Genomic DNA, 12,368 nt, shown 5'->3' with positions numbered 1-12,368 from the left:
AAGTAGGGATCTCCCATTCTCCATATATTTGAACATTATTTGGAGACAGATATGCGTTAGTATCCGTGTAAATAAAACATTTCAAAACAATTCATAATAAGTTTTTTAAGACACGAATATTTTTAAGCTTGTGTTTATAAATATATGGGTAAATCTACCCATATCAAAATTAGCAAATTATTGACTAAAATTGGGAGTTAAGTTTAAAAATTCTTAATGAAATATTTCTTTAAAAGATGACGTGATTAGAAATCTTAAATAGTTTTATATAGCAAATTTCAACGAAAGCCTTTGATTGATTCATAATAACATTTAGTGTAACTTGCTCTGTTGTAATCAAATTTTCACAACGTGCAAATAAAATAAGCACGCTAAAATGGCGGACGAAACGGAACCGGTAAATTTTCTAATTTTTTCTTTGATGATTTATCTACTTTTTAACCCGTTGACATATCTGTACGATATTATGGGGTATGAACATTATGTAAAAGATATTGTTCAGGTTAAGAATGTGAAGCTTTAATGCGGAAAAATGAAGTTTTGGCTTATTGACATATGTTTTCGCGACAGAAAAATAATATGAAAGTTGAAGAGGGAATGAAACCATGATAAGTGACGCACGTTTAGATTTCTCTTATGATATCGAAAGTTTAAGGAAGTTTTGGAAAAACGAAAATGAACTGGAATTAAATAGATAGAAGCTAAATTTTTAAGTATTTTGATTAATACGGGGAAGTCAAAGACCGGGCCCGCGAAGCAGGTCCGGGCTTTGGCTTGCCCGGCTATAGACTACACGTGTATATTTAAAAGAAAATAAAATAAAAAAACAATTAAAAATATATAGAATTCTATACCTATCAATGAAATTTTCAGTGTCAGTCCTAGTCGGGCGCCGCCATTTACAATGAAACTCAATGATAATAGGCGGGGTATTCCGATAACGGAACAAATCTCAACTTTTCGGATCAATAATAATCGTCGAGTGTTCCGAGTGAAAACGGAAGCGGTGCATGTTATACCGAATGACACCTTTAAAACGGAAAGAATGAAAGGACTTCCCCGTTGATAGGCTTTGCCTAATTTCATATTATGAAATTAGGTGCTACCTATGGCACGGAAAGCTCTTATGATTTATGATTTAAGCATAACATGTTTAGTGTACATGTTTACCAGATCTATCATGCAATTCGTTAATACGCGGAAAGTCCGAGCGGGGCCAAAGGCCCCGCGAAGGCTGTAGCGCTCTTAGATAACATGTATGACGCGTATCAATTCAAATGAAATTAAATTAAAATTAAATGAAAATTTCAAAAATATATATATCCTATACCTAATGAGCTGTGAAAAAATCCTTAGTTAACTGGGCGCCGCCATTTTAAAATCCTTTTGAGCTAAATATAGATATCAGAGCGCTTTAATTGAGCGTCTACTTAATTCAGACTATTGCTAGCAGACGCATGCTAAATAACACTTCCGGTGAAAGAATGATGTACAAAATCAGAAAATAAACATTCATTTCATTCATAAGAACTATAGTAACGATGATAAATGTAAAAAGATACTTTTAAATCCTTTTTGATAAATAAGCACATTAAAAATAACGTAAAAACAACAGATGTGAATTAGAGATAAACAGAAAATGGCGGACCCAAACGCCGACGCATGCGCAGTGGTCCCTCTTGCGATGATAGGTTGAACACCACCAATTTATTTGTTTCTGTTTACAAAATACCTGCATTTACTTATTAACGAATTGCATGATAGAACTGGTTAACATGTACACTAAACATGTTATGCTTAATTAAATCATAAATCATAAGAGCTTTCCACGCCATAAGTAGCACCTAATTTCATATTAAGTAAATGCAGGTATTTTGTAGCGTAAACAGAAACGAATAAATTGGTGGTGTTCAACCTATCATTGGAAGAGGGACCACTGCGCATGCGTCGGCGTTTGGAAAATCCCGTCCGCCATTTTCTGTTAATCTCTTATCACATATGTTGTTTTTACGTTATTTTTAATGTGCTTATTTATAAAAAAGGATTTATACGTAAATGATCATATTTTGAATTTTGAAAAATTGTTTATTGCAATACTTTTCAAAATTTCAAACCAAGAGAAGTTTCAGTTTCAAGCAATAGATAGATCTATCCAAAGGTGATATATCTTGTCAAGTTGTCATAATATAAATTGCCAAATATCATTGATAAAATTAAGTAGTAAAAATATATATTATCATTCTTTGTGAAAATGTAATTTAAGATGTGCAAGTTACTGACTAATGTTCAACGTTGCATTTATTTGTTAATATTGAAAAAATGCTGTATGGCTTTCCTGAACACTGCATATAGGCTAGACAGACATGATTCACATACGGCTAGAACTTTTGGCTAACAGTATGGGCCCAAATGACTAGCCACTTCCATCAAAGAAATGTACAAAAAACTGACCTTTTTGCATTCTAACCAGCATAATTTGTTGATCATTTTAAATTTTACTTAACAGCACATTTAAGAAAGTATTTTCTCTTTGTTTTTAATTTATATAAAATACTAATACTCTTGTGAGTTTTTTTTTGGCATAAAGTTGATCTTTTAAACTTTATATTATGTTTTCAGCAAGTACCTGCCCAGACAGTAGAAGAGCCATTGGATCTGATCAGGCTGAGTTTAGATGAGAGAATCTATGTAAAGATGAGAAATGACAGAGAACTTAGAGGCAGATTACATGTAATTTAATCTTCATGCTTCAATTTCCTTTATTTATTTATTAGCTCACCTGTCACAAAGTGACATGGTGAGCTTTTGTGATCGCTTTTCGTCCAGCCTCCATCCGTAAACTATAACTTTAAACATCTCCTCATTAACCACTAAGCCAATTTCATCCAAACCTCACAGGAATGTTTCTTTGGTAGTCAACTTTAAAATTGTCCAAAGAACTTAATTCCAAGCAGAACTACTTAAAAAATATCTTCTTTTAGAAAACCATAAGAGCTAGAGCTTAAATATTTGGCATGAAACATCATCTAGTCAGTGTCTACCAAGTTTGTTCAAAGAAATGCCCAGGGGGCAAAATTGGCCCCGCCCGGGGGGGGGGGGGGAGTGTCATTGATTTTCCTTATTTGTATATAGAAAATAACTTAAAAAATCTTCTTTTAAAAAAACCCAAATAGCTAGAGCTTAGCTATTAAGCATGAAACATCTTCTAGTGGTTGTCTACCAAGTTTGTTCAAATAAAAGCCCTGGGGTCAAAATTGGCCCCACCCCAGGGGGTCATTGTTTTTCCCTTTATGTATACAGTAAAAACTTAAAAATCTTCTTTTAAAAAGCCTTTAGAGCTAGAGCTAAGATATGTAGCATGAAACATCTTCTAATGGGTGTCTATCATTTTTATTCAAATAAGGGCCCTGGGGTTAAAATTGGCCTGGAGATCATTGATTTTCCTTATATGTATATAGTAAAAACTTATAAAATCTCCAGCTCACAGGTCAGGGTGACAATCTAACATAAAACATCATGATTGAAAATAGATCTGTGCAGAACTTTATTATTTGTGGATAGATAACAATATCTTGTTAAGCAGCCCAGAGGTCAAGATCATACAGGTGAAAAATCACTCAATACTGTATTTTTAGCTTGACTATACGAAGAATATGGAGAGCTGTCCTACTCGCCCCGGCGTCGGCGTCCACGTCCGCGTCCAGATTTCAGATTAAAGTTTTGGTGCAGTAAAATATTTTTCACTATAACTTTGTCATTTCTTAAGGTATCAACTTCAAATATATGTTCCTTATCATCAACCACATCTTATGTGACAAGGTTCATAACTCTAGCACCAATATTTTCAGATTTATCTCCCCTTGAACTTAGAATTTTCCTCAAAAAATACTATTTTTTACTGTTACTTCTTTATTTGTGAAGGGATCAACCTCATACTTCAAATATATGTACGTTATCATCATCCCCATCTTATGTGACAAGGTTCATAACTCTAGCACCAATATTTTCAGATTTATCTCCCCTTGAACTTAGAATTTTCCTCAAAAAATACTATTTTTTACTGTTACTTCTTTATTTGTTAAGGGATCAACCTCATACTTCAAATATATGTACGTTATCATCATCCCCATCTTATGTGACAAGGTTCATAACTCTAGCACCAATATTTTCAGAGTTATCTCCCCTTGAACTTAGAATTTTCCTTAAAAAATATTTTTTTTTTCTATAACTTTTTTAGATTTAAAGGTATCTACCTCAAACTTCAAATACTTATTCCTTATCATCAATTCAGTTTTTATGTGACAATGTTCATAACTCTTGAAGCAATATTTACAGATTTATCTCTCTTTGAACTTAGGATTTTCTTTAAGAAATATTATAACTTCTTTACTTTTTAAGGTATCTACTTCAAACTTCAAATATATATTTCTTATCATTACACACATGTTGTGTGACAAGGTTCATAACTCTAGTGTGACTATTTCTAGAATTATTCCCCTTGATCTTGGAATTTATGTTAACAAATGTTTTTTTACTATAACTTAATACATAATTATACATAATTGATTTTTCTTTCATAGTTTTGTCCTCCTTACTGCGTCCAGTATTTTATTAGTCGAGCTTCGCTGTCTCCTGTGACAGCTCTTGTTGTCTTTTGTCATTGATGAACTTGTTTAAGTATGCAAAGTTAGGAAATCTTACATGTAGTTAACCACTTATGATGAACTTGCTTATAAGGAATTATCATTTATTGCACACTAAATATGAAATCCCTGGCCGATTCCTTCTATTGCTTCATACGTACTCGCTTAAAATATATTTTCGGCTAAAGCGAACCATTTTTTTTGCCCCAAACACAGGGGTTTATTTAAGCGGACGCCCGCTTGCCCGCGTGGGGTAGAAATCGCTGCGGGCAAGTGAAATTTGAAAGCAAATTGCCCGGCGGGCAAGTGAATTTTCGTTATGCCTTCTATTAGCTTTGATATCCTTTGCCGATAATACTTTTCTTTCCGTTCATATTACAGTCAAACAAGTGTATTTATAACTGTTTCTGATTGTAGTTGGACTCCTATCAACCCATCAAATTACGTAAAAAACCTTTTTTTCTATTTTGCTTTCCTTTCAAAATGGCGGGCGGCGCCGAAAGTTTTCTCATTTTTAAAAGAAAAAAATCTACAGCAATTAAAGAAAAAGCCACGGCAAAGAAAACATCTGATTTTCTGAATAAAAAGCATAAAATCACAAAAATTCGAGATGAGTTATGTCAATAAAGACTGACACAACTGCAAGGTTCAAGAAAGAACAGAAAAATCGGGCCGTAAAAATCTACTCCTTTGAATCCTGTACGCTATTGTTTTCTTCATACAGTCAAAATTTAACTAACTGGCGTCAACTCATTTGCAATAGGCCTATAGATTTTTTTTTTAAATTCATCACCAGTAATCTTTTTTACACAAATCTTGACGAAAAACCATAATAGTCTTGAACTGTTGTTAATTTATTTTCCTTTCTCCCCTACGGCAATGTTTAGAAATATTCTTACCTATAAATAAACAGAATAAAATAATCCATAAAATGTTTAAAATCCTTTTTGGTAAATCACAGCATATTGTGTAACTATAAGTTATCTGAGGTCATTCTAGGTCATGCCTAATTTACGACCAAAACAGAAAAAAACCTCCTTAGGTGAAACATACAGCAAATGACGTATATTTCGTCTGACAGTTCTTTGAACCAGTCAGTGCTCTGAACTGTATGATTACTGCATGGGGTGAGTCCCTTTGATGTGACATAGGTTAAAACTTCAAAAAAATTTTAATACAAACAGGGAGGATAGGAATCAATTTAAATTGAGTATAACACATCCTGTCATGGACTTGGAGCAACTTGTTGTTTTTAAAAATGAAATAAAATTTGAAAGGTACATTACTAGTTTGGTAATGCAAACAAAGCAAACATATTTTTGATATTTTACATTGTTTGAAATCAACAATAAACATTTAAAACCTAGCACAATTTTAACAATCAATGTACTGTTTCCTTTTTAATGTTGTTTTAGGGAATAAATATTTTTAAGGTGATAGCATCTGAATGTTAATATATTTTAAAAGTCATCTGGAATAGGGCCTAATATTTCCTGTAATTTTTATAAGCCTTAACAGATCATGTCGGACATGACTATTGTTAATCTTCACTTTCATTTTACTATTTTGATGTGAGGAATCCCTGACATTTAGGAGTTTTTAAATCTCAGGGATTTCTATTGGATCCCTGGCAAAGAAAGTTGTGTCGACCCCTAGACTATTGTGAATGAGCAAACAAACATATACAGTAGGGAATTTAGGACTATTTTACTATCTGAGGCATAAGTTGATAGGATCTGCAATAAATCTTATTTTTACCCATAATTTTTGCTTTGATTATTAACAAACTTCACATTTAAGATCGGGCAACCTGTTTTTCCTGGGGGCAAGTAGATTTTCAAAGTTACTTGCCCTTCGGGCAAGTGAAAGTCAAAACCTTAAGTAAACCCCTGCAAACAGTGAAAAACACATAACTTTCCTCTCAACATAATTTCCTACTTGTTTTTTGCACCCTCAGTTGATAAATTGCTGTAAATACATGTACCCGATAATTACCAAATTATCAATTCTCTGTATGAATATTAACCAAACAATAATAAACAAATAACAAAAGAATACAAATAGTAAGCACTTCAGACATTTCCTACATGTCCAAATACATGTACATGTACCATGTACATAATAAATTGTTCAATAAAATGCCCTGCATAAAATTACCACTGCTGTAATATACTGATTACACCTGTATGGCTTCTTCACGGCGACCTAAACAAGTCAGCATGTTGTTGCTACTTCACTTTTAGTGAACTTCCGATAAAACAAACAATATATAAATGTCCCATTCAGATTCAGACATTGAATTTGTTATAAGCGGAGTTGACTGTATGAATAAATGCACTTTTTCATTGGAAACCGACAAATCTTGTCTCTTGTTTTAACATTTCAATGACATTGTATACTGCGAATTCACTTATATTCGTGGGCATGAAATTTCGTGGTTTTATCAAAACGGGCATTTTCGTGGGTTCTTAAATTCGTGGATTTTCGTTTTCTTGTATAAAAAAAATTCAGTAACCTAATGCAAAGTAATCTTAAACTGAATCGCCGAACATTTTTACTTACAACATGTACATATCTTTACTTGTCACACAGCGCTTGTCAATTAATTTAATCCTTGCCTCTGGGCATAACTCTAATATAGCACAGTTACTGCCGATAATTGACTGCAATTAACACATTTAAGTGACATGATATGCACCTCCATTGGACACATTGCCCCTGTAATTCGCCGATGTAAACATCGCATAATTTATACGACATTTGACAGGTTTTAACCAGCGAGTTAAAAGTTTACTCCTTGAATTGGTCTTAACATATTTGACAGTAACTACACGCAACGTCACAGCGTCTGTGTATCGGTGAATAACACGAGTACTAGTATATGTGGATCTTGTAAAAGTCGGTGGCGTATTTTTTTTTTTTTAGTTTTGTGTACTTACGACAATAATATCAAAGTTTTTTTTTAAATTAATAATTTAAATTAGCGCTAATTATTGCACTGCCTGGGTTCCCAAATTTACTCGATTATGTCAAGTATTCTTGTTAAAACAATCAAGTCCTAGTAGACTACAACGATCAAGTATGTATATGCGACATTTTAAGGATATATATATAATCGAGTTTTCTTCAAGTTTCTTAAATAATGCAAACGGATTTAATATGTCAATTACCTGATTACTGTATCTGTCTGTATTTACATCCATTTTACGAAATATCGGCCAGAAAAGAGCCGACGCATGTTTGATATATATAGAACAGAGACTGGGTAAGAAGTATTTGTTGGGATAAAATTTCGTCGGATCTTAAATTCTTGGATTGACCTACCCACGAAAACCACGAAAATACGTGCACCACGAATAATAATGATTTTACAGTATTAGTATGTTTGAATGGTATTTGTTTAGCCTGAAGTTAAGCATACCTTTTTGTTTTACAGGCATATGATCAACATTTAAACATGATAATGGGAGATGTTGAAGAGACAGTTACCACAGTAGAGATTGACGAGGAAACATATGAGGAAATTTATAAGGTATATAAATTGTTAATGATTGACTTACCTTTGTGATTACAGAAACTTTATATTCACATGCAGTGATTTTTCTCACTTAATTGGAAAGAGGCCTTAGCCTCTTGATTTTGGGAAAAATCGTTGAAATTGCTAATTTGGGAAGTAAAAAAGCAGGTTTAAGTTCAGATTTTTGGAAAAATTGCAGGCTTTTAAAGAAAATTTCAATTGGAAAGAGGCCTTTATCAGAGTCTGTTTTATAAGCAGGAAAATCACTGACATGTGATTTTATATCCCAAATGATGTACAGATTACTATACAATTTGTGCTCATTGACTGCTTTACAGTGTATTATAGTGACCAACTTTCAGCTCAGAATTCACTTCTTTGGCTTAAACTATGAGGAAATTGCACAGAGTTAAATCATTACCTTTTTAGCTCGACTATTCGATAAGAATAAGTAGAGCTATTGCAGTCACCCGAGCGTCGGCGTCGGCATAACCACTTATGTTAAAGTTTTTGTAATAGTTCAAATATTTTCAAAGTCCATTGACATATGGCTTTGAAACTTTGCACACTTGTTCACCATCATGACCCCAACCTGTAGACAGGAGGAGGTAACTCTATCAAGCATTTTGACAGAATTATGCCCCTTTTTCGACTTAGAATTTACGTTAAAGTTTTTGTAATAGTTCTAATATTTTCAAAGTCCATTGACATATGGCTTTGAAACTTTGCACACTTGTTCAACATCATGACCCCAACCTGTAAAGAGGAGGAGGTAACTCTATCAAGCATTTTGACAGAATTATGCCCCTTTTTTGACTTAGAATTTATGTTAAAGTTTTTGTAATAGTTCAAATATTTTCAAAGTCCATTGACATATGGCTTTGAAACTTTGCACACTTGTTCACCATCATGACCCCAACCTGTTAACAGGAGGAGGTAACTGTATCAAGCATTATTTTACTATCAAGCACTAAGAATAGTCGAGCGTTGCTGTCCTACTGACAGCTCTTGTTATGCTTCAAAATTTAACCTTTTAAGGGCACAACATGTGATATGTCTGGGATCCGTACACGACAGCAAAAGCTATCTTTGTGCTTTAATGGGTGTTCATTAAGCATAGACTATATAAATATATGTCCCAGCTTGGTAATATTTTTATCCGTATGTCTATGAGCATGAATAGCCTCTATTTTAGTATTTTAACATTGCTATAAGAATACACATAGTCAAATGCACTTTTTTAAAGAAGGGACACTTGATTCCTGTTGAATATCCGCGAAAACTTATGATATATGGTCAAAAATAAAAATTGAAAATACAAAATGAAATGATAACAGAATTAGAGCTGTCATCGATAGAAGCGATATCGATGTATCATTGATATTTTTTTGTCGATCGATTATCGATTCAAATTTTAGAAAATCGATACTTTAACTTATTACTAAAAGTCTGTGGAAAAGACGAAAATTAACTCAAAACATAAACGGAAACAGGTGCCCTGTCAAAAGGACATGTCTAAAACTATACCGTGACTACTAAATGGACAGCTACTGTATGGATCTAGCTGTATTTGCACTTCAGAAAAAACATATTTCTCTGTGTTGGAAATTATATATACAAAACAATCCAATTTTAAAAAATAATTTGAAAATAAAAATCCAATAGATCTAAATCAATTATCATTATACTTAAACTGTCTTGATCTGTCAGATTCATCATTTACAATTGTCTACATTTTAGTCTATGCCCATATCTTAGCAACACTTAAAAATGGCTGAAAACATTAAAATTGTTGGGACAAAAAGAAGGCTAAAATTTCAAAGCCAATTCCCATTTGGGAACATTTTGGGTTTGTTGATGAAAAGGGGGTTGTTAACTCAAAATTAGTCCCAAGTTAGATTCGTTGTATGACTGCCATTAAGCGGCAATACATTTAACTTGAGATCACATCTTGATTGGGGCAAGGTTAAACATCAGTCAAGTGTCAGCACCGCTTGTAAAAACAATATAATCAGTAGGCCATTACTTAAAAATAAAATAATTTGTAAAATTCCTATCATTTACAAAATAAATATGTATATAAATAAAATAAATTATTATTGTAACTTTGTCAAGTAAAAGCGTAACAATGGTTTGACAAATCCTTGTTCTGTATGAACAGTAAAATTAAAAAAATGTCATAAAAAGTCAATAAAATTGTATTTCAATATAATAAATTCCTATTAAACTATAGTTATTTCCAGAAATGTATATTTTCAAAATCACATTCCTTTGCATCCTTAATATCAACTGTGTTTTTGTATCCACTGTGTTCAAGTGTCATTAGTTTCAATACTTTATGACTTGTAACAGTCACTATTATTTAACATCTACATACAAAACTTATGCACAAATTTGAAATTTTTTATGAAACATTTATGTTTTTCTACTCTAGTCATGGTAACTAGTCATTCTAGTTAATATACATTTAAGTTTGAACTCTGTATATAGTCAAGTGAGATAGTGATTCCATATTGTAACTTTAGTCATTGAAGTGTTCTGCTTATTGTGATGGTGTATAGATATGGATAGAGGCCAGTAAATGAATAACCACAGTTAATACTCTGTTTTATATTTCTTTGATAATTTACATATTTCATAGCACAAATGTATGCAAAATATGATCAGGGGACATTTATGAACAAAACACATCAAAAGCTCATGTAAAGAAGGTGTTCTTTTTACTAAAATAATTCATACAAATATGGATGTGAAATACAGGTAAATATATCGATATATCGGTGTATTGTCGATGTCTGCAATCCGATATCGATATATCGACGATATGCCTTTGACTGAATCAATGACAGCTCTAAACAGAATTAAAATTTGGTCAATTTTATTTAAATCAATGACATGTAATATCAACAAATGTGAATAGTTAACATAATGTATCCTAACTTCCTCATCACAGATGTGAGCTTTCTCAATTCAGTCCAATTCCCTTTACAGATGAAAGAGGGTTTTCATGTTGTTTTTTTAGTGCAGGAGAGATATTTCAGTGCAGATGAGAGCTTTCACAGTTCAGGCACTTTCTTAGTACAGATGAGGGTTTTCTGATAATAGAATACACTGGGCTTAATGTTAATTTCTTCAATGTTGTTCTTTATTTTTTCAGTCAACAAAGAGGAACATCCCTATGTTGTTTGTTAGAGGTGATGGTGTGATACTTGTGTCACCCCCAATGCGAACAGGAACATAAACACATCTCTTATTATGACAGGAACATAAACATTTTAGAACACTGTTACATGAAGACACTTATATCAGATTCTGTGAAAGTAATTCAGTGTGGAATAAGTTTAATAACTTCAGTGGACAAGAGACACTCTACTCTTGTGAAAACAACCAACAATTAAAAATACTGTTCTTACTAGACTCAAAAAATGTGTTTTAAGTGTAGTTTGATGATTCATGATGGAAATTCTGTAAGATAATGTATAGGGTAATAAGTGAAAGGGAGTTAACTTGTACACATTGTTCTTCCTCTATAACAAAAAAAGTCTAAATACATGAACTTACGTAAGTATTTCAGTGCACTTTGAGTCATTTGCATTACTATCATTCATTAGTGGCCATCTATCAAATACCATTATATATGAATAAATATGCATCATAATTCAAAATAAAAAAAAAATAGGAAAAAGATTGTTTTCAAAGTTGATTTTCATCTTATTTGTGTATTTTCGGTCAAATATTATTTGTAGTAACATAATTTGTTAAACTTTTATGGATTTTATATTCAATTTGTTAGTGGATTTCAAAATTGCAAAACTCTTGTAGCATATATCTCCACATAATATGTTTATATTTACTTTAGATTTCTTTGTGCTGGTAGCCATTGTGACTTATCTATGTCCATGTGCCATTTTTGGAATTGTCCATTATCAATTTTGAGAATATATATGAAAATGTGTACTTGGTCAGCCAACTGTATACAGCCTGTCCTGGTCAAACTGTATGGATGTGCATGCTTGCCTAGCTCTATACAGTTGGTAAAGACTTAACTGTGACAGTCCAGCATGTAAGGGTTAAGATACAAACATTTGTATGCATTAGCTATTTACTAAATCTTGTGCTAATTAGATATTTGTTTTCTAGTTTGTTGAAGTCTCATTTATAAAAAAAGAAAATTTGGTTTATGAACTGCTTTTTCACTCTTGAATGAA

At 32.4% G+C, this 12,368-nt stretch overlaps 1 protein-coding gene across 1 annotated transcript; it reads left to right on the top strand.

Moving 5' to 3' along the window:
* The first annotated feature begins 261 nt into the window (after positions 1-261).
* Positions 262-11,690, top strand: LOC132730842 (U6 snRNA-associated Sm-like protein LSm3). The gene is made up of 4 exons (XM_060716911.1): positions 262-397; positions 2,620-2,730; positions 8,080-8,175; positions 11,318-11,690. Exons 1-4 carry the CDS (start codon positions 377-379, stop codon positions 11,399-11,401), a joined length of 312 nt encoding a protein of 103 aa, XP_060572894.1. The 5' UTR covers positions 262-376; the 3' UTR covers positions 11,402-11,690.
* Positions 11,691-12,368: the final 678 nt, after the last annotated feature.

This window comes from Ruditapes philippinarum, unplaced genomic scaffold, assembly GCF_026571515.1.
Source record: "Ruditapes philippinarum isolate M1 unplaced genomic scaffold, ASM2657151v2 ctg827_1_1_1_1, whole genome shotgun sequence".
Lineage (NCBI taxonomy): Eukaryota > Metazoa > Mollusca > Bivalvia > Venerida > Veneridae > Ruditapes > Ruditapes philippinarum.
The sequence above is the reverse complement of the archived record's forward strand: the minus strand, read 5'-3'. Positions and strand labels throughout refer to the sequence as shown.

Bases quoted from the DNA above. Each gene is read 5' to 3' on its own strand.
- LOC132730842 (XM_060716911.1), top strand. From the start codon at position 377: ATGGCGGACGAAACGGAACCG. The intron at 398-2,619 runs GTAAATTTTCTA...TTATGTTTTCAG, and splicing joins TGGCGGACGAAACGGAACCG to CAAGTACCTGCCCAGACAGT. The intron at 8,176-11,317 runs GTATATAAATTG...TTATTTTTTCAG, and splicing joins CATATGAGGAAATTTATAAG to TCAACAAAGAGGAACATCCC.